Source organism: Molothrus ater, chromosome Z, assembly GCF_012460135.2.
Source record: "Molothrus ater isolate BHLD 08-10-18 breed brown headed cowbird chromosome Z, BPBGC_Mater_1.1, whole genome shotgun sequence".
Classification (NCBI taxonomy): domain Eukaryota; kingdom Metazoa; phylum Chordata; class Aves; order Passeriformes; family Icteridae; genus Molothrus; species Molothrus ater.
The window spans coordinates 1,387,006-1,410,902 of record NC_050511.2 but is presented as its reverse complement, the minus strand read 5'-3'; the positions used below and the strand labels follow the sequence as shown (position 1 = coordinate 1,410,902).

General features: G+C 39.2%; 1 protein-coding gene across 4 annotated transcripts in view; it reads right to left on the bottom strand.

The window, feature by feature from the left end:
• DYM (dymeclin) overlaps positions 1-23,897 on the bottom strand; it is a 209,141-nt gene that overhangs the window by 52,604 nt on the left and 132,640 nt on the right. For 2 of the 4 annotated variants that reach the window (XM_036403343.1, XM_036403345.1), the window contains 2 exons: positions 13,737-13,839; positions 4,811-4,864 (listed from right to left, as the gene is read on the bottom strand). In XM_036403343.1, the coding sequence (XP_036259236.1) occupies positions 4,811-4,864; positions 13,737-13,839 (157 nt within the window). The remainder of the gene's footprint in view (positions 1-4,810; positions 4,865-13,736; positions 13,840-23,897) is intronic. The other 2 variants (XM_036403344.1, XM_036403346.1) reach the window with 1 other exon arrangement.

Here is a 23,897-nt window from a genome sequence, read left to right as displayed (position 1 = left end):
GAAGTCACCAGCTGGGAACTCTAACACTCAAAGACAGTATTTCCAAACCACATCAACAATGACAACAGAATACAAACAGTATTTAGTAAAACTGAACCCAATCATTGTCTAAGATCCCACAAAACCTGTGAAGCAGCTGCTACTAGAAGATGACAACATTACTACTAAGAAAACTAAAACTGTGAATTTTCATTTAGTCATACAATGCTTGAAATACTAATGAGGTTTTCTTGCTGTTGAAAGGAAATGAAGATTTCTCCATTTCTCCATGAAACTTAGCAGTATTCCCTAAAGGTATGGGAAGATTTTGTTTAGTTTGACTGGTAGAACAAGAAAGAACAAGTCCCATACACAACCCCAACTCCACCATACAAAGGTAAAATAGATCATCATGATACAGGCTTTAATTAAGAGAACCAATCTACCTTGAGGAGAATTCGAGAACTTTAAAGACATTCCTCAAGTGAAAAAGTTTCTGATTTCAGCCCTATACATTCAGCTTAGCTGCAAAATGTCACCAGTAAAACTGATTGGAGAAATTACACAGCAGTAAGTGCTGCAAGAACTGAAACCTTGACAATTATCACTGAATGATAACCATCAAAGGATGGTTTGGGTTGGGAGGGAGAGAGACCACCACCTTGTTCCATCCCCTCTGCCATGGGCAGGAACACCTTCCACTGTCCCAGGCTGCTCCAAGCCCTGTTCAGCCTGGCTGTGGACACTCCCAGGGATACAGGGGCAGCCACAGCTGCTCTGGGCACCCTGGGCCAGGGCCTGCCCACCCTCCCAGCCAGCAATTCCTTCCCAATATCCCATCTGTCCCTGCCCTCTGGCAGTGGAAGACATTTACTCTTGTCCTGTCATTCCATTCTCTTGTAAAAAGTACTTTTCCACTTTGTAGGATCCCATCAGGAGCAATGCAGGTCTCATATAAGACAAAGTTTCCAATTTATGCATTAAACCTAACAGTAGTATTAATAACAATGTAAACAGTACCTAATGAAATCTGTAGACCTTAACGTGTATCTTAGGGATGATTTCTGATGATCCTTTTTGAAGCAAGTGAGTGGTTCTCCAAAAAGGAGCAAATTTAACAATTTACTATGAAGATACAGTTGCTAATACAGGCATTTGGTTTTGTGTTTGACTTCATAGTTAACTCCAGATTTAAGCACCCTTACCATATTTTAATGCTTCTTTGGAATGGGCTTTAATTCTTTTTATCCTATGTGATGTTAATTGAAGTACAGAAACCCATGTTTTTATCATGAAGAAGAAGGCAAAACATCACATCTTGCAAATGGCCAGAAAAACCCCACCAATAAGCTGTTAAAACCCAACAGTTTTCTTAATGTTTTTCCTTCACACCTCCCAAACTTTACTACATACAATACACTACAGTTGCAGTTATCCACCAGTACCCTCACCCCAGCATAATCCCTGACTATATTATCAAATATTTTCTTCATCCTTGATATTATGCTTAGCAGTAACAATGGTAACACTGTCTGCAAAAGTACATATAAAACTATTAGCATGTTTCCTGTGAACCACCTGCTGTCACTCGAGAAAATCACTCAGTAATTACAGGTTACACCAATCCTGGAGTGAGTCTGGGCTCCTCAGGACAACAGGGACATGGAGGGGCTGGAGCATGTCCAGGGCAGGGAACGGAGCTGGGAAGGGGCTGGAGCCCCAGGAGAGGCTGAGGGAGCTGGGAAGGGGCTGAACCTGGAGCAAAGGAGGCTCAGGGGGGCCCTTGTGGCTCTGCACAGCTCCTGACAGGAGGGGACAGCCAGGGGGGCCGGGCTGTGCTCCAGGGAACAGGGACAGGAGGAGAGGGAACGGCCTCAGGCTGGGCCAGGGCTGGAAGTTCAAGTTTGACAGTAGGGAAAATTTCTTTCATAAAAGGGCTGTCCAGCCCTGGCACAGCTGCCCAGATTGGAGTCCCCACCCCTGGAGGGATTTAAAAGCCATGTGGATGTGGCACTTGGGGACATGGGTCAGAGGTAGCCTTGGCAGGCTGGGGGAATGGTTGGACTCAATGACTTTTCCAACCCAGACTTGAAAGGGTTTTTCCAAAGCAAATGGATCCTACAATTCTATGGTCTTGTAGACCAACCTTCAGTGTCTAAGCAATTTTAATTGAGAAGGTACCAAAACAGACTGAATATATACTGATCCCTATCTAAAGCTGTCAACTTCACAGAATCTGAATTCCTAAGTTCTCATATGGTTCCTCACTGATCAGATGCCATGGTTCAGCATCTCTGCTATGACACAGCAGCAAAACCATCAATGTCTCGGAACAGTTCTCTCCCACTGAAAGTACCAATCTGAACAATTCTGACCCTATCTAAGAGAAAAAACTTCACACACAAGACTGTGTAATCCAAGTACTCAATACAAACAGAGACTGAATGGAGTTTCCATAATTTCCATATTATCCAAGCAGAAGATTTTCCGGTCTTGATGATGCACAGGATGTCAGTGGGAAAAGTCAGTGCTTCTCTCTACTCAGCAGCCAAAAGATTCTGTATTCCTGCCCTTGGGATGAAAATTGCTATTGAAATTTCTGTGGGAGGCATAAGAAAGTCAGAAGGGGTTTGCAGAGCAGACATATCCATCATTACAATTTGAGAAATGCCAAGGAGGCAAGGGAATGGTGTTACTGCTAAAGCCACACCCTGCCCCTGCTGCCACAGAGCAAGACTCCTGCTCTGCTCAAACACCAAAAATCACTGCAAAGGGACACTAAAATGGGTAAGACAACAATAGAAAAGCACCACAGAACAGAAAAAAAAACCCTGTTGACAGTGTTAGGCATGTCTAAAAACAGTAATTATAAAAAAGGTTGATTTAACCTGTTGCTGTTCATGCAGAAGGTTACAGTGTGCACACAGGAAAGTTTATATGATGGTTCAGCAGTAAAGAGCAGCAGTGCTTGATAGAAAATGTCAGGTCCTAGGTAGCAGACAGCTGACAAGGGATTATGGCACAAGATGCCCAAACTCCTGTGAGCAGGAATAAGCTGCTTTACAGCCATCATCTTATACCAGAGCTGAAGATTAATCATGGAAAATGCTTTTATTTCTTATGATACATTAGAAGATAGCAGCATGGTTAAAGAAGTAATTCTTTATGACACCACTCAGCACATGTGCTATATTCATTCTTTCAGTGGTGTTAAATATTTTGAAAATTAAAGGGAATAGCTTAACAAAGATATGTGAAACCTTTCAGAAAAATCACATTATTGAGCTTTGAAGTGGTTTTCAGTATAAAGGAGATAAGTTCTTCTAAGATTAGAAAATGTAAGAAAGTGGTTTTGTTTTCCTCTTACCTTTCCAATTCTTCAAAACTAGTCACTGCCAGTAAAAGTATCATTTATTATATTAACCTGGGCCCAAAAAAACCTTAATGAACAAATTTCAAGAACTGCTCTCTTGAGCTGAATAAAATGGAAATTGTAAGGAGATGAGAAACAGCCTTCTGAGGGCGGACAGCAAACAAACCAAATAAATGGGGTATCTTTTAGATTAAATCTCTTTTTACTACATTCCATCTTATTTTTGAAATACATTTGGTCACAAAGACACTGCATCAGTTCTGATAAACACAGAAGTTGCTGACCACTGTGCTGCTAAATGTTCTGGAAGCACAGAGCAGCTGCAGCCTGAATGCCAAAAAAACAAACCTTTAACTGAAATGTGGAAAACCCAAAACTCACAGAAAATAATTGCAGAAGTCTATGTACAGAGGAACTTGTTCCAAAATGAACTATGAGCAACAGATGGTATTTTCTCAAATTTTGAGGCAAAATGCTCTTGATGGAAATATGTAAACACTGCATTATCCAACTAAATAAAATTTCCTGAAATATTTATGAAGCCTTGTCTATTTTGGGACCAAAGTTAATTTTGTGTAACCTGGTTCATAAAGCTCAGCAGTGACAGACAGGGAGAAGATGAGAGATTACTGCTGAAAGACAGTGAAGTACCTGGGTATGTTGTACATCCATCCCAGAGTCCCTCAACTCTTCCTCACCAAAATCCTGTTTGTGATTATAACTGGTTACCTATAATTTACACTAAGTTTTCTGACAAACTTTAATTAACTTACCACACATTAAGATGACTAATATATTGCAGAAAAATAATTTTACATATCAGAAAAATTCCACAAAGCTTTTTCCCATGGGAATGTAACATGACTCTTCCTATTGACTCAATTTATCAAAATCTAGTAGATTAGTACTGGAATGGGAAAACTTGTCATTATTTGTTCAGATAACTTTTTTTGGCTGCATTGAGTAAGCATCTTATTTCTCTGTGAGTGCCACAAATTATCTGCTGGTGAGTAGATAAAAGACCTGCCTTTGGGAACTGCAACATCCATTTTCTCCACAGTTTATCTGGAGAGAACAGATATACTTCAGATAATGAGTCCTATTGCAGTGAATAAAGCAAATTGAACCTGCAATGTAACAATACATCTTATTTTCTCTAGAACAGGACGGCTGTTTTTTGTTATTAGCCAACATTATCTTTGAGGTCAAGGGTTTGGGTTAACAAACACATAAATGCTGGAGTGGAACAGGCTCTGTACACACTGTGCCAGCTTGATAGCAACACAAAAATGCATTGGAACACAATGTTTTTAGAGAATATGTCGTTCAGTAGTGGGCCACAGCTCACCCAGCTTGGGCTCCAGCCTGAATATGAACAAGAGCAGCTCTGGAAGAGCTCCACCACATTCCAGTAACATATCTGAAGGGCAAATGGAGAAAAAAAAAAAGGTATCTTACGTGTATCAACTTTGTTTCAGAGAAGTGAAGGCAATCAGACATCTCCCAAAAGTGCTGGGGATAACAAATACAGGAGGATTAAACAACGGCAATGGATTAGAGGCTTGTCTCCCCAGAGCCTTCTCTTCCCCAGGCTGAACACCCCTAGTTCTGCGACTCTTACTCAGAGATTGTTAAGAATTGCTACTTTTTGTGCAAAGTCTGGGTTACTGTTTCCATAATTAACCAATTCTGTGGAAGAATTCCTATTTTAAAACCTGACTTAGCATATCACTTAGTTCCTAATCAACAAAGAAATGAGAAAAATAGGAGAAATAGCTGATTACATGAAAGGGAATGAAAAGTTTATCTTTTCAATTACACCTGTGAAAAACATTAGAGTGTCCATACAATTCAATAAAAATGAGCAACAGACTCTTATAAATTTCTGTTTCTTGTAAATATATTCTCTAAATTTTGAGAGGTTTTTCAGGAAGGTATTTCACAGAGAACAAGAATCCACTCTTGCCAATGGGGATAAACAAAATGTAAATTCTCCCTTCTACATTTCTTTAATGCTGTTTTCAGGCCAGGTGATGAGGAAATCGGTTTTCAGTAAGTGGCTTATTTTGCTCCAATAAACCTCCTTTGTGATACTTCATATGAGCAGCAGAGAGGAGCCTATCCTTTTTCAAAATCCAATTTTGGTTTTGGATTTCTGTCTATATTAATAATTTTTCGTATCCAAGACTTTTTCTTATTCACTTCTTACCAAGACTGTCTTTTAATATGGTTGACTCATTCCCTTTAAAATACTCTCCTTGCCTTCATCCCATCATTCAGTCTCCTGGCCACCCACACTGCCAATCAGCAGCAGTTGTGTAACATTACAGGTAATATTAACAACAGCCACCAGTGGGAGAATTGCCCTCAGCATGACACTGCGAAATGCTGCTCAGGGGGCACAAGACCTCTCCGAGAAGATAAATTGTAAACTGATGAGATTAACTTGCTTCAGTAACATGGACACAACGTGTCATAAATGTGGCTCTGCAGAAGTAGAAAATGGTCCTGTTTCAAGATTTTATAGAATTACAGAACCGTTTAGGTTGGAAAAGCCCACCAAGATGGAGTCCAACCATTCCCCCAGCACTGCCAAGGCCACCACTGACCCAAGTCCCCAGGTGCCACATTCACATGGCTTTTAAATCCCGCCAGGGGTGGAGACTCCACCACTGCACTGAGCAGCTCTGCCGGGGCTGGTCAAGCCTTTCCATGAAGAATTTTCCCAATATCCACCCTGAGCCTCCCCATGCCCAGCCTGAGGCCGTTCCCTCTCCTCCTGTCCCTGTTCCCTGGAGCACAGCCCGACCCCCCGGCTGTGCCCTCCTGTCAGGAGCTGTGCAGAGCCACAGGGGCCCCCCTGAGCCTCCTTTGCTCCAGGCTCAGCCCCTGCCCAGCTCCCTCAGCCTCTCCTGGGGCTCCAGCCCCTTCCCAGCTCTGTTCCCTGCCCTGGACACGCTCCAGCCCCTCAGGGTCTCTCTTGTCCTGAGGGCCCAGAGCTGTCCCCAGCATTTGAGGTGTGGATGCTTTAGTTCAGACACATTTGAGCAGCATCTCCACAGGTGAATAACTTCTTCCATTATTTTATCCAATGTGAAGCACACTATCTTCCTCTTATAGTATGTTTCTCAAAATCATTGGGTCTTGGTTCACCCTAATTTCTATTATTTTCTTTGTCTTTCCAGTGCCAAATCACAGATATCTGCAATGAAGGAGTCTAAAGATCTATGTTTGGTTACTTTTTAAATAACTTCTTAGTACCCTTTGGTAGTAGTGGATGGCTTTTTTTAAAACAACTAAAAACATACAAAAATGCCACTGGTTAGTCTGTAAATGTCCCTGTAAAATATGAAGAGGAGAAATTGGAAATGGAAGGTACAACATGTTCCGCCAATATCTCACAGAGAAAAAGCAGCACACAGAAATTCCAATTCCAGTTAGATATTTAGTACCAAACAGCCTAAAAGGTTTGGTACATACTTTCTTCCTCGTCCATTTCCTCTACTTTATACGGCTGCATGTTTAAAAAAACAATTACTGGGATGTTTATAACATATGGTCACATACTTATGGTTTTTAAGCACTACATTTTTCAATCAAAACCTTGCGTTAGGAACACCAGAAAATTGTTTTAATGCATTGTTGAAATAGATTGCTGTTATAAAAATAAATCCTACTCTTTGGAGAGCTACTGCATTAGATTGTTCTGTTTGTCTGTGGACGTCTGACCAAGATGAACCATCCAGGTGAATAATTGGTTTCTGAGAAACCCTGAACAAACCACTCATGTGAAAGAGACAGCAGGAAAAGCATCTAATGACCAAATCATCAAAGAAGGGTGCTTTGGGGATCAGTACTGCTCTTTTTTTCATCCAAACACTCCAATATTTGCCATTAGTGTAAATAAAACAAATGTTGGTTAACATGGCAGTAATAAACAGTTTTATAGAGAGGCCTATGAGGGCTTTATCTTAATAATGTATCAAATTTTCTATCTACAGCTATACCTAAGACCCTTCTAAAATACCAGCATTCCCAGGCTTCCAGTTCTCTCAAATGCAACCCAATTAGCTGTGCAGGAGAAAAATCAGCATACAAAGTTCTCCTGTTTAACTTACGGAGGTGCAAAGGAACCCCAAGATCTCATCCTTTTATAAGACAAGCTCTTACAATTTCTTCAGTTTAATAATCTTTTCTTTTAAGAACACTCATTTAAGCAGTCTTCTCAAAAAACATGGGGTTTGATGCAGATTTTGAACAAATGCCATAATTTATACCCATTACTGCAAAACAATGACAATGTCCTAAAGCTCTACAACTATTAAAGATGAAAAAGTAAAAAATTATTATCATGTTTGGTTTATTTCAAATGTTTCTAACAAGCAGAACAAGGGGTTTTGAAATTTAGCAGGTGTTCTTCCACTTATTTGTTTTCCTTTCTCATAAACCTGAAGAATGAAAGATCTTCAATCAGATGATTATAAGATGCTACTGCCACAGTAAATGTTCTTTCACACCAAATGAATTTTCATCCCTATTTGCCAAAATAATGAGAATTTCTAAGTGAAATAAAGCTTAAAACCATCTGTCTAACACAAATACCAGACACCAATGGCACTTTTGTGGAAGTCCTGGGTGATGAAAGACCAACATCCTATTGAGGAACATCATCTTGATGTTCTTCAATATATGTAATGTAAAAATCTTTCAATCACAAGCAATGTATTTGTAAAGACATAATAATGCAAAAGCCAGCTGTAAATAACTATTAGTACTTCATAGTAATACACAGAAGTTTAAAGAGACTGAACTTCACCAACATCTTTTTTCACAGGATTTTTGGATAGTTCTTCTGTTTAAGGATAATTTATGCAGCATTTTCTTATGAAAGTTTCAATTCATTTAAAGGAAAGAACTGATTAAGAATTCAGACAGAACTGCAGAATTCAGCTATTACTCAATAGAAAAGCTTGCTTTAGATTTGGGTTAGGTTGGTTATTTCAGTCTATTCTGAAATAGCTATTTTTTGGTGATATAAAAATAGGGGGATTAGGTAGGAGTAATATTCTATAAAATATAATTCATCTGAAGGAGGGTATGACTAATATTTAGAAAAAGTATTTTTAGGCCCTCTGCTCAATACTGGAGACAGGCAAACCCAAGAATAACCTGATATTGAAAACGTTACTTCATCAGCCATCAAGTCAGAGTAATCAAAAGGAAGGTGTTATACTGCAAAACAAGGTGACTCTCCTATTAAGTGCAACTTGAACAGCTAGAAGCCACATACTATTCAAAACCCACCCAGTACTATATTGCTTTACCATATGCTTTCATTAAACAACACCCTAATAAAAATTATCTTGTATAATCATATTTTAAGTTTATTCCTCTAGACAACATGAGAAACTAAAAATTCACACACAAAAATGAAGTTTTTTAGACTACTAATGATGCATGACTAAGCTATTAAAAAAAAATCTTACTGGGTTTCCTGATGCCATTTTGAAATGGAAGAAAATAGAGACAATAAAAACACTGAAGAGACCTAGGCAGTGCTTTGGGTGGTAAATAGGTGGTTTCTGAATTTTAAAGAAAGATTATGACAAAAAAAAAAACAAAACATAAAAACCAAAAACCAAGAACTACCTTAGTTTTTTTTCCTCACTCCAGTATTTGACAAATATGGACATATCTCAGTTAGCAATCTTGATTTAATTTGGCAAAAGTTTCCCATTCTGCCAGCAGTGTATCCAGTTCTACATATTTTGTGAGTTCTTAGCAGTTACCACCGAGCAGTACTTAACAGACTACCAGCTGAACAATGTTAATTGCATCACACTAACTCTTACAGCTGACCAGTTTATTTGGAAGTAGGTTTAATTTCATTTCTGCATCATTTCTGGAGTCATCAGATAATTGTGGGGAAGACTTCCCATTTCTTCGTGATAGCACACGTTTATAGGAGAACACTTCTACGTGATGGCAGAGCTCTGCCTTAAACTGCTCTTTAGATAATTAAAAAAATCAGACAGAGCTGCAGGATAACTCATATTAGATATGCAAGCACAGAAAATATTATAGGACCTGATGAACCTAGAGGTCTTTTACACTCCAAATGGCTCTATGATTCATAGAATCATATAATCCTAGAATGATTTGGGCTGGAAAGGCTTACAGATCATCTCCTTCTAATCCCCTAAACATCACAACATTTATTTAAAGGCCAAATTGTTCACATCATTAGTGAATAAAATACTTGTTTTTTTCATACTGGATTAAAAATTAACTTCTCTGCATGTAACTGAATCTAGAACATTAATAGATTCTAGATCTGTTCCATTATGTTTAAAAGACAGCAAATACTGCCATTCATGCACCTGATTTTACCTACTCTTTAGCAATTTCAAGTTTCTAAGATAAATATGGAGCTCTTAATTATAACAGGCATTTTTTTCCTAGGAAGTAAATGATGCAAGGGAACCTTTTTACATCTCTTGATGTACAGGGGGGAGACTGGGCTGGTTCTCCCTTGGGGAAACTCAAACGAAGGACTATTTATGAAGTACTTGGAGGTTTGAATATAATCAAATGTAATAACAAGATATAAGCTCCCACCCCCCCCCAAATTTCTTTTTCGTTGAAACCACTTTTGTAATACTGCTTTTTAATAACCCCCATAATGGCCGAATTAGAGGGACCCCAACTGAAGTCATTCATCCCACATAAAACAAACATTGCTTTTTCTTCTTAGCTTTGTTTTACAAGCTACATTACTTCCAGATGACGCTCGAGGGGCCTAGGAGTTTCAAGAGTTAGATGGTTAAACAGACAGCTGCTTTCTATTTACCATATAAATCAGGGAAAAATCAAAGAAGAATCTAAATATTGGAATTCATTTAGCCCATTATGGAGCACAAACTGAGGGGGAAAAGAAAATAATACAGAAATCTCATCATCCAGATGCGAAGTTTAATTCTGGTTATCAAGATGAGAGAAAAACTCATCAACATTTGCAGAATTCCAGCCCTCCATGAAAGCCAGCTTTGCAGACTGGGTAAATTTACTGGATTGGGAAGGAGTCATGAAAAGTCAGCTCTGATTGGGAAGTCTCCAGCACTACCAGGCTTTGCTACTGCAGACTTTATATATATAACTACACATCAAAACATATATTTTTATACATATACATGCACACACAAAGCTCACTACATTTGTGTTTTTTACATTTTTCCCTTTGAGTTGCCAACATGCTTTCATTCTATGCTAAATAACCCAAAATCCAACAGATTTTGGACAGAGGATTAAAGAATGGCTCTCCATATATTGGTTAATGTATCTATTAATATGAAAAGTTTGATATTATTCTACAAGGTTTTTATCCCAAATTTCATCCACCACTGATGTGCTGTTTAAATTATAATGCTGTGTACTAAATAATTGAATATATTGCCACTAAGTGGGGTTATTTTTAGAATTTTTCCTAACACATTTAAGCTTCATCTGGCTAGAACAAATTTTTTTAAACCCAAAATTCAGGAGGTAAAACTCAAGTGATGTCGTCTGCCAAACTACTTGAATCTAATACTATATCTACATTTAATTTTTTATTTCCTCAATTTTTGCATTAAGGAAACTATTTTTTTCTCACATCAGCAAGAAAATGACATGAACTTGCCAAAAATCAAAATTTACTCTCTTCTCCATAGAAAGAGTTAAGGAGAACTCTTGTTACCAGCTGTAGTTTAAAAAGCAGTGAAAGCACTCAAAAATCATAAAGAATACTATGAAATCCTTGAAAAGAAATTTTTGGTGTAGATGGTAGCTCCAACAACACATCTGACGTGTTACTTCCCAAGAGAAGTTAGCATGTCTCTAGTTATGCTGTTAAGTACCTCTGATTTGATAAATTACATTAGGCTGTAATCAAATTACTAAGAAAATCATTGATATGTTTACTTAAGTAATGTGTCTTGATTTGAACTGAAAGAAGCAAAATTCTCAATTATTGTATTACCAGTTTTCTTGTTTGCTAAAAACATTGGAAAACATGCTTTCATTGAATGCAAGAAAGTAAGAAAGATAAACTTAAGTGGACTCTTCCCATTTCCAATTGGATTATATGTAGTATTTCAAAACAGGTCAATGCTGCTACAAAAACAATGAATAATAGTCTAACAAAGGATTGTATCCAACAATGAATAATAGTCTTAACAAAGAATTGTTTCTTTGAGGCAATAACGACAGGGGTTGGTTGTCTCTGTCCTGCTGCCTTCTCCATCCTGCTCCTGAATCCACCACACTGACAAGAGTTTATCAGGAAAGGACCAGGATACTGGTCCAGCCTCAATAAATGAAACAAGTTGCTCTTTTCTTTTTTAAAAACCAGAAAAACCCCAGCAAGAACAATATCAAGGCCAATGGGGTCAGTTCCTTACTCCAGTTCCCAGCTCTACTGTTACACCACAGCCTGATGGCAGACTGCAGCAGATAACTCACAAAAAGAACATTAATAAACATGTAAAGGTAGAACTCAGTATATTCCTACAGCCATCAGTGAGTATAAGCTTAGGGACTGTGTATTGGGCAAAAAACTTACTAGAATATACGGAGTACTATGGTTCAAACACACAGAATTTAAGGCAACATCTTAAACAGCACCTAGAATACTTTTATGTGATTTAACCCTTGGATTCGGATTCCATGCAAATTCCCATTTGGATTACAGAGCACAGTAAGAAAATGAATAATTTCTAAATTAAAGTGAATGAAAAAACGGTGAAAAAGGCATTTTTAAAATACATATTTGGTCCGAACAGAACCTGGCAAGAGAACTGCTTATTAGGCAAACCTCCACCTCTCAACAAACAAACCTGCGCAGAGCACACAATATTGGAATCACCCTTTTCCTTAGCTCCACACTGGGATACAGAGGTAAAACGTGCTCCAGGACTTCTGACATTTTAGTCCCCTCCACTCCTGCACCCCTCCTTGTTCTTACACATAATATAAACACAGGTTTTCAGAAGCAGAATATGCTGAAGTGATGAAATCTGGCCTCAACTTTTTTAGTCAACTGCCTAAGTTTCAGGCTGAGCTGTAACATGAGCAATTTGGAGAGGAAAAAGAAAGGACCAGAAAGCCATGCCTTAACAGTTTACCTTATTGTTTCAAAATACAGGCCACGAACTTAATTTACTCTCCCCTACACCAATCTTTCCAAGGGCTCTCTTTTCCCCTTCCATCCCTACATCATACTAACAGTAAAAAGAAAAAAAAAATCAGTGGATTTTGGCTGTACTCCAGGGAGCTTTCCCAGCTCTATCAGCTGCATTGTTCAGCTGTTTCTGAACGTAAGGGGACAACTTCATACAGAAAGCTTTTCCCCCTGGGCCTTTCCTTAACTGCAGTATTGTTTACATCCAGCAAGTTAAAAAGTTGAAAACCTCTAAAATACTTTTCAAGCATTATTTTTTTTTTCAAGCAAGTATTCTTACACATCTTAAAATATACATCTTCATATGTATGTTACCACATGCCTGTGTGTGCCTATGTGTTTTGCAGAAATGTGTATCATGCTGTTTCCTTATTTAAGTCATTAAACTATTATATCAAATTATCTTTTTAGGTATTTTTATATTTAATGCTAGAGTAATAGAATATGCAAAGTCACAGGCAGGCATATTCTGGACCATGCATTAGTCCTGAAAATAAAACAGTTGATACATTTTCATCCTCAAAAATCCCAAGCAAATGATGATTTTCTTTCCGGCACACAGTACTGCAGTGAGGGTTCAAATGAGTACAGACCAAAGATACTTCAGCAGCACAAAGATATTATTCAAGTCCTCTTAAGACGTCTCCTTCTTCCACCCAAAGCAGAAATTTCCCAACAAGCCGTGCAATTAAATACAAAATTGTTGCCTACTTGTGGGCATTGGCTCAGCAAACTGAAGGGAACTCAAAGTATCCATGTATTCAGAACATACTAATTTACCCCATGACTCCAGTACTCCCTCAGAGGCTCACTGGGAATTGTTTTCAATAATTTTTAGGCATTTTAAGATTCTGTGGATGCTAAAGCCCACTTCTTAATAAGGCCGTTTTCAATGGTGTGATTTAAATATTCTGAATTACAAATGGCTTGAAAAGCATGAGTTGACAGTAAGTCTCTTCCCTCTGCATAGCTGTGGTTTTGTTCTGCCATTTCTAAGTGTAATTCTTGTTTTTTAGAGACGTTTCAGACATGACATCATTCATACAGGTTCCTGTATTTTGATGTCGGTGGTTGCTCAGCTGCCACACTCTGAGGATTCTTTGCAGATTTAGGGATGTATGACTCGAATTCCAAAGCACCCATTACAACATTCATTTTGATACTCACATAATCAGGAAGTGGAGAGTCGTTTGAACCCAAGGAGCCTCTCAAGGACTGCGTGGCTTGCTCCAGCACTTTGTTGTGTTTTTTAGACAACAGAGAAAATAGACTGGGGGAAAAAGAAATTAAAATAACTTCATGAGAGTGTTCTGAAATAGTTAAGACTGTTCAGAAAGGAAAGGTGTCTTATTATATACACAAAATTTTTAGAATGTAATGCACAGTTGTATTATTTATTTATTTATTCAGCATCTGGGTAAGTAACAGCAGAGTTTGAATCAGAAACATTCTTTACAATATATGCTCTCAAGAACATTTTCCGTTCATTATTAAATTCTTAAAAGTCAAACTGTCACAGAAGGAATGGCATACATACAATTTTAGTTCATAAATAGTTTGTGTTCACTAGAATGCAATTTTTAAGTGCAGCACCTCATGCAATACATTGTAATATATACTTAAATATCTCATATATTATCCATTTTAATAACCTATTGCTTAGACAGGAGAAATCTGAGTATATGATAAAAGCTTTGTGTATTTTGAGGCTGAGTTATTGCATTTTACTAGTACATATTATTTTTCAAATTTATTTTAGCCTAAGTCAATTGAAAAAGGATTACCTTAGCTTTATAATCTGTTAAATCAGAGGTCCATACACATACAGAGAAATAAACATATTTTTCTTGCATTCTGGAAAAAAGCAGGGCAATGACACTCACAGAGGATGGTGTAACCAGATTTACAAGGAGAACTGTGGAAGTAGCAGCAGTGGGCAAAGACCATCAGGTAATGCTCAGCAGCAGCAAGGAGTCAGATACTCCTCTAAAGCCCTGGACAGCTCAAACATGGCTATCAATTAATAGATGAACACATCCCCATACTGGAAGAGCTTCTAAGACCATCGAGTCCAACATCCCCCATGCACTGCCAAGGCCACCACTGACCCATGTCCCCAAGTGCCACATCCACTTTTAAATAGTGGCTTTTAAATCCCTCCAGAGACGGGGACTCCACCGGTGCTCTGGGCAGCCTGTGAAACAACAACCCCTTCCGTGGAGAATTTTTCCCTAATATCCATTCTAAACCTACTCTGGTGCAACCTGAGGCCATTTGCTCTTGTTAGGTGTCAGATGTTTTTAGGCTTTCTGCATTTAAAAACATCATTTGGACTTCTTTACTTCTTTTTGGAGTATTACAGGACTCCTATCAGGTTTTCCAAGGATGACTGTGTGTGTTTTAGGGGGTGGAATGGCTAGCTTGTCATGAGCTCTTGTCATCCCACTGCTAGTCAAGAGCCTCAGGAAAAGGCTTTTCCAACACTTCTCACAGCCACCAGGAATTAGTTACACTAACTCACAGCTATTAGTCAATACCATTAGAACATTCCATGCTAAAAGGGGAAGAAGCAACACGGAAATTAAGATATATTGGTAGCTTTCCACCTTTTTCCCTCTCCCATATTCTATTATTGCACTCACAGACTGAAATTTTTTTTCAGATCAATAACTGGATCTGCAAACTGGTCCTTGGTAGCAAACAGTAACAAACTACTTCTGCAACCATGGGTATCTTTGAAGACTCAGATTTCAGAGATACTGTCATCAGCACCATCTAGTGCTGTGGAGACAAAATAATCAGTTAAAACCAAGCTGGAGATGCTTATGGCGGGATGCAGCAAAATCAGGTAAAATCTGGTGTCTGCTCCAGAAGATAATTTCACAAAGAGGAAGAATTTGGAATAAAGCAGATTTCCAGCTGGTAGATTCTTCTCCAAAACACATAAAGCATTTTGGCTTTAAAGGAATTTTAAACATAAACAAGGAAAAGGGATCAAGATTTTGAAAGTGCATGTGTCCACTGCATATGAAGAGGAAAATGAACATACAGTGGTACTCTGCATGGAACCAGAATATCAAAAAGTAAATTTATTTATTCCAAAAGAAATGTAGAGTGCTGGGAAAAAGGAGAAAGGAAAATAATGGGCAAATTATTTCCTTATATATTCCTTAAAGGCGTTTTTTTTTAATAATTATGTGTATTATAAGTAGAGTTTATGGCATAAGAAAGATCTTGGTGGCTGATTTCTAGTTAAAGAGCAGCAGTGAAGAGGCTTTTGTTGTCTTTCCCCTTGCAAAGTTCTGCTTCCCAGCCACAAGCTCAAGTCCTTCACACCATGCTGGAACAATTGTTTGTAGGACCAGTGCCCGTAACACAGATATCCAGGTTAGAAAAACTCAATAAAATTCTCTCCTCCATCCATTGGTAATCCTTCCTTAAGGACCATCTCTCAGGTAAGCACAAGGGCAGGGATATATGGCAGGATTTTTCATACTAAATTTTTCATAATAAAAATGCATAGAACTGCAAACTCAAACACCCCCACAAAAACACTACAGCAAAACACAGGAAAAAAAAAAACTAAATCAAGGCCAGATATTGTGATTAGGAATGGATTTGGAGCTTCCTAGGAAATACTGTTGCCCCCTAAATTGGTGTAAAACTTCAATTCCAAGTCATTCACTTATTATCGTGCCTCTGTCTCTAGCTCTGAAAACCACCTTGATAAATATCAGACTAATTTTTAAAGTCTCAGCACAGGGTTAGTTACAACCTCAAAAGGCATTTCTATGAAGTTTAGCTCATAAATACTTTTCATCACCAACAAATGCTGCATTCTAGAAGAGTTGCTTTATTTTGCAGCAGCCATGTCTCCAGTGTTTGTAAGGTTTTAAGCTTGATTTTGATTTTCAAGGCATGAATAATGCAATTTTTAAAAAGCAAAAATCCTTTACAACAAGGTTGTTCCCCTCCTCACAACAAGGTACAAGGTCCAGAAGTGGAAGCTGTGACTGTCTCCCAAATTTCCCTCATGTGTCTTCATCACACATCTATTTTTGCCCAACTAAAAGCCAAGCTGAGATCAAAAAGAAAAATATATGTACTGTGTGGTCACTAAGGGCAGCATGCACAGGCTGACAAGAATATGGATTTTTCTACCAGAATATTTGTCCTCTTTCATCCACTCTTCTCCATCAACCATCAGGCAGGCTATAGAGCCTGACAGCCCTTCAATCTCACCCATTATGGACTTTTCATAACAATAAAGAGCTATGTCCAGAACAATTAAATCATCTTGGTACCCCTCATCTCAACTCCTCTCTCCCTCACAGAAGCACATCCAGGCCAATGCATAGTGAGCAAAACAGCAAGTTGGAATAAGAGCAAGATGAGGTAACAGCTGGCATCTGTTAGGAAGATTAGGACACATCAGCTGGCATTATCAGGAGAAATTCCTGGCTGTGAGGGTGGTGAGTCCCTGACACGGGGTGCCCAGAGAAGCTGTGTGCAGCTGGGAGTCTCCAGGTCCCTGGCAGTGTCCAAGGCCTGGCTGGACAGGGCTTGGGGCAGCCTGGTCTAGTGGAAGGTGCCCCTGACCACACACAGTGTGATCTCTAAGGTCTTCGCAACCCACACCACTCTAGGATAATGTGATCTGTTACAGACCATCAAATCGCAGCAGCGATGAGCTCAGCCAACAAGGAAGACTAAAGGCTGAACAACAGTCTCAAGGTCCCGTGGTTGTTTGTTTTTAAGGAATTAAAAACAACATTGATTTCTTACCTCCCTTTGCACAGCAGGTTTTAATTTAACTCAGGGCTGAACTTCAATAAATAAAAGAAATTAATACAGACTAAATAGTAATGGTTGCTAATACCAGTGAATTGATTAAGTGCTATTTGCACACACAATAAAATGCAAACCGGTAATATATGAACTTAACACTTTCAAAAAGTCAACTCCACAAAGCGTATAGATCCCAAAAGGGAAAAAAAAAAAAGCCAATATGGAAACTCATTTAACAACTGCCTCAAAAAGTCTGATTTACATCAGTTTGAAAAAGCTCATCAAGTACACTTTTCACATCAAAAAGCCCCAATGTATAAAATGCAGCTTTTATAACTAAATTTGGAAAAAAAATATGTGAGAACTAAAATTAAAAGTTGAAAGGAAGTCTGAAGTTAGAATTTGCCAAAATGTTTTCTGAAAGCTTTGAACAATGAGAAGGAAAGGTAGCAATGTACTTTATTTTAAGGAAGTGAATAGGATGCTCCAGAACAACAACATGCCAGTTTGTCCTGAGCATAATACTGGAACAGTGATTGTCAAACTCATTCTAAGGAGCATATCACCAACACTAAAAAATACACCTTGTCAATGGTCTTTCAATGAGACTGTAAGAAAAATAAAGCACAGTACCTGTGTTGTAACAGGCTTCTACAAATCATTTATATGACTTTGCTCCATGTAAGATTTTTTTTAATTAATACAGTTGAATAATAAAAATTAACATGGGATGCATTATATGAACTGAGACAGTCATCTATCCCAACAGTCTGAAAAATATTCTTAATAGGTCCAAACAGGAATACATTCTTAGGCCATCTAAATAACAAAAGCTAATAAACACTTGATCAAGCCATCAAAATACTTTCAATATACAGAGAGAATATATAAAGTGACGTATATCGATATACATCAAGGGTAAAGAAATGTCAATGGCCTGAAGTTGTGCCAGGGAGGGTTTAGGTTGGGTATCAGGGAAAGGCTCTTCCCCAGAGGGTGCTGGCACTGCCCAGGCTCCCCAGGGAATGGGCACGGCCCCGAGGCTGCCAGAGCTCCAGGAGCCTTTGGGCAGCACTGCCAGGGATGCCCAGGGTGGGATTGCTGGGGGTCTGTGCAGGGCAGGAGCTGGACTGGGGGATCCTTGGGGGTCCCTTCCAGCTTAGGGTATTCTGTGATTCTATTAAATACTACAATTAAACTTTGCAAATGGCACAGTCATTACAGGAGTGATAAGTAAAGAGAAAAGGCATTTTAATTAATTTTTTTTTACCTTTTGAGAAGTTGGACACAAAATAAACTTGCTGAGACTTAATGCAGCAGCAAGCAATCCCAGCTGCTCCCTAAGTATGAAGGTTTTCACCCTGGGAGCAGCAGCTAAGGATGACCAAAGAAAAAACAGCTGCCTATAATGCAACAAGGAGTTGAATGCTGAAAGAGTACCTGTCTTTGGTTTTAACAAAAATATGGCCCTTCATGACAAGAAAGACATTGAGGCACTGGAGCATGTCCAGAGAAGGGAACAGAACTGGGAAAGGGGCTGAAGCCAGGTGGGTGTCTGTCTCTTATTCCAGATAACAGTGATAGGACAAGCAGAAATGGCTCAGGTTGTGCCAGGGCATTTAGTTTGGATATTAGAAGAAGTTTCTTCATGGAAAGGGCTGTCTAGCCCTAGCACCGCTGCCAGAGCAGTGGTGGAGTCTTTATCCCTGGTGGTGTTTAAAAGCCCTGTGGATGTGGCACCTGGGGACATGGGGCAGTGGTGGGCTGGGCAGTGCTGGGGAGCAGGGTTGGGCTCAAACTTAGATGTCCTTTCCAACCAAAACAATTCTGTGATTTTATATCCAGTAAAGTTGTGCTGTGCAGCAAGTGCCCCTGGCATCCTGCGTGAAAGATTTTGAAACAGTTGTATGAAAATGCACAGGATCTAAACCAGAAAACATATTTCTCCATTAAATTCTTGAAAACTCATTTATTCAATGGATTTGAGAAGAGTGATTTGATCAAAAAACCAAAAATATGCAAATGGCAAAAGGAAGTTTGCTTACATAGTATTCTACAAGATACCAGAATTAAAAAAAAAAAAAAGTTATTAGAAACTTAACTATCATTACATGGGCACCCTTACAAAGGATGTTGGAGCCCGGCTCAAGGTGCAATAAATTCCTATTTGCACTGTCAAAGCAATGGCAAAGAGGGAAGAAAAACCTGGGAGGAAAGAAGACAATCTCAATACCCAGGGTATGAGATGAGCTTAGATTGATGGTGTGATACAAAGAAAGAGACGGAAGCCTGAAAAAAGTGGCATGGATAGAAACAAACTGATGACATTAGCAGAGGAAAGTCAGATCATGTTATATGACAGCAAGAAGGGGTAAGGATTGGATTTCTCACAATTCAAATCACTACTGAGCTTCAAAAGGCGAATTTTCATTTATCTGAATATCTAGAAATATTCTATATATGCTGAGTAAAGAACTACTTGAGGACCAAAGCACCTCTCCACAGAATTTATCTGAAGTTTGGAAATTCAGATGTTCTGAATTTTTTCTGCTCACTCTCCTAGTTCAGAAGTGCTGCAAACAAACTGAACAGCACCCAAACACAAACCATTATCTGGTAATGGAAAAAAAAACCAGTTCCATGGATCAAAAAATTTGAGGATGAATGTTCTCAAAGAATTCAGCAATACTCTGTGCTGCTTTTTCTCACTCTTCCTATATACATGCAAAATGTACTATTGTTCTCTATTTTAAAGACTTAAGTATAAAGCCCTAAACATCAAAACCTTGCTACATTAAAAATACTCCTTTTAAAATGATTTTATTAAAATCGATTAAAAATGATTTTACAATGAGACAATCATATTAGAAAAAAGCTCTAAAAAGATTTTATTTTCAAAACGTGATATCTAAAAGTTAAAACCATACCTTGATTTCTGTATATGTAAGGAACATTTCTTGGGTTGACCTATTTTTAAAAAGGATTACAGCAAAACAAAGTGTGGCTGTGGCACAAGAACTCTAGACATGGATATGTCCCAGCACAGACGTCTCCAAGCAAACAACCTGAAATGCTCATCTGGTTGAATAAATGTCTGTGAAGTGTCATACAAGACATCAGAACAAAATAAATGCACTGTAGTGCTCCCCTTGAAATACAATAAATGCATTGTCCCATAGACCTGTATGTGGGACAGGTTGTAAGCAAGTGCCTGTCTGTGGGCAATGGAGAAGTGCTCTGTGAGCACTTAAGCAACCCAGCACTGGGAAAAATCCATTTAGTACAAATAAATGCAGAGAAAAATCCCTAAGTCCCCTGTGCTCATGTCTACTAAAGAGCCCTTGAGGCATTTGAATTATCCAAGCTACAATGGCACATAAATAGAAATAAAGAGAGACAATAGCCATGGAGAACTCCAAGCCCTTTGCAGGGCCATTTACTCCATAGAGGGGTACTGCTCTTACTTATTTGAGACCAACTCTAAAGCCTGGGAGACATTTAGGATCCCAGGAAACAGAATCTAACCAATTAAAATATTAAATAACAGAATAAACAGAAAGTAAGAATGCACTTTATATCTTTCTTTCTAATCTTGTAAAGTGAAATATGACTAAATTCTGCTGAATAAAGATTCGCTATATTTACTATTAGGTCCATCTGGCTTGTGATGGATATAAAGTGCGTTCTTACTTTCTGAGATTATGTGAAATCGAGAGACTCACAGTGTGCAGACTCCACAAATATGGATGTAAATAACATGGTTAGCATGGGCCACTCTGATGGACAAAGAGGGTTCAAGCGATCAGGGAATGAAAAGAACCCCAAAACAGTACAACATTCACACGAGGAGGGCATTGCCATGTTCCGATTTTGCTGGACAATGATCAGACCTTTTTCTGCTTTTCTTATCTTGTGCCTTCTTAAAAATATAAGTTTGTGTCCCCTTGGAAACAGCTGTGTGCCACAGCTGGCAGCTATTTCAGGGTGAATCCCAAACTATAGAACCTCTGAGTGATTTGGGTTGAAAGAGATCTTAAAGCTCATCCAGGGCCACCCCCTGCCATGTGCTGGGACACCTTCCACTATCCCAGGCTGCTCCAAGCCCACTCCAGCCTTGGACACTGCCAGGGATCCAAGGGCAGCCACAGCTGCTCTGGGCACCCTGGGCCAGGGCCTCACCCCCCCGCTTTTAAATAAAGAATTTCTTCCTAATATCCAGTCTGAACCTGCCCTCTGTTTTAAGCTGTCTTGTTGATATCTGCCCATGTAAAAAGTCATTCACCTGAGCTCCTCTCTGGCATCACAAATGGTTTTAATGCAGCCTGGGTAAGAAAATTATTTCTATCCCATCTCCCTGTTAAACAGCAAACATAAAAGGCGATTCTTTTAATTCTACAATCCTAAACTTGATCCTGATAAATTATATACTTAAAGATAACTTCATGACAAAACATCTCATTAATTTTAGGGTACCCTTTTATCTGCCACTACTTACATATGAGCAGAGATCTGTAAGTCTTCTGCTATAAAGCCATGTCAAATTCTGCCTCACAGAGGATAACATTATTATTTAGAATATTGTTGTATTAAGTAGAAAAACAAGAAGTCACCACACACTTGCAGGTTTATAAGCAAAATCAGAAACAACTTAGAACAATTAAGGGAGGCTTTGCATTAACGAACAGGATTTCCTGCCAAAATGGAGTTAGAAAGACAATGACACTAGAAACAATATGGAAGAAAGGAATTTGATGTGGCAAGACAAAAGTAAATATTTACAAAATAAGCCAAGAGTTTAATTTCCAGAGACCAGGAAATGTATTTTTCAACTGAAGGCATAAATTGTTCGGCATCTCATGGCCACTTTCCAGCCAATGTTGGGAAATGGATGCTCCCATTGCTAGAGAAGTAAAAGGAACAGAAAGCAGTAAATTCCTTCCCCTGTATCTTGGTACAGATCGTTTTACTCCCCTTTTGTCTGGCATGTCAAATAACATCCTTGTAACTCCACAAACTGTATGTAACTCCACACTAACAGGGCAGAGGTGGGCTAGGACCTAACTCTAGCTTGTATTGAAATAGAAACTCAATAAGCAGACTGTGATATACCATGGACTGAATTCCTGCATGAAAATCCTACAGAATGTGATGATTTTGACTTGACAGGGTGGTGCTTCGCTGAGCACCACCTCTCTCCTGTACTTTTCAAGAGAGTGGCAAGCAGGAAACTAAATTCTGAAAGGCTGAAAGCTAAGGAGGAAAAATCAGTGCAGTCCAGTATAAACAGAATATATATTTGCAAAGCTCAGATTAAACATAAGGCTTATTCTGAGCTAAAAATCCTCAAATCTGTTTCAGGTGTCTCAAGGTATGCATGTAATTCCTTTTAATGATCACTGTGTTTGTCCTGTTACTATTTTATATGAATATCAAATGATATCAAATGGGCAGATCCCACAATATTTCATTTTTATCTACTTGCACTTCATTCAATAATCTTATAGCTGCTGAGAGATGATATTTGCCTTGAATGAGGGCAAAACTCTGTGGGTGAGAATCAGAGGAAATTGCTGGAGAAAGCATCCTGAGCAAAACTCTCACTCAAAACCCTAACAAAGAAATTACAACATGAAAATTAGAAAGACACGGCTGTTGTGCAACCTAAGGTCCAAATCCCTATGCTTTGAGCAGCTTGGATTTGGCACAGCTCTGCTCAAACACACTGGCTGTGCAAGCACATTTGTATGTATTTGTATCTATTTGTATCTATTTGTACGTATTTGGGTGCTTTCTACACTTGGAAAGAGAATTGCTGTGCCCTCTGAACTCATTCTGACAGGAAAGAATCTGGGTCCACTTTAGGAGACAACAGACTCATTCTGCTTGCAGAAGGTCACAGGGTATGGGTGTTGCTAACAGCCCTCTTTGTTCTAAGATTTAAGCAGAACATGAGTCTGGAGCCCTGGTTCAGTACCCAGAGCCCTCACGGCGCTCACCTCTGGCACCACCCTGTCCTTACACAGCCCCGTGGGCTCAGCAAGGGTTTGGCTGTTTAGTGTCCTGGCACAGTTACAATGAATTAATTGCAATCTCCTGTGAAACTTGGAAAAAATATCACAGAGTCATAGAATGTTTGGGTTGGAAGGGATCTTAAAGCTCATCCCACCCCCAGCCCCCTGCCATGAGCAGGGACACCTTCCACTGTCCCAGGCTGCTCCAAGCCCCATCCAGCCTGGCCTTGGGCACTCCCAGGGATCCAGGGGCAGCCACAGCTGCTCTGGGCACCCTGGGCCAGGGCCTGCCCACCCTCCCAGCCAGCAATTCCTAATTGCCAAGAGCCCAAAATCTGTGCCTGCCCTCTGGCAGTGGGAGCCATTGCCTGGGTGCTGTCCCTGCAGGCCTTGTCCCCAGTCCCTGGGCAGCTCTGCTGGAGCCCCTGGAGGCCCTGGCAGGGGCTCTGAGGTGTCCCTGGAGCCTTCTCTTGTGCAGGCTTTGATCTAACTTCATAAAACTTGAATTTTGGTGTCGAAGCAGAACAAG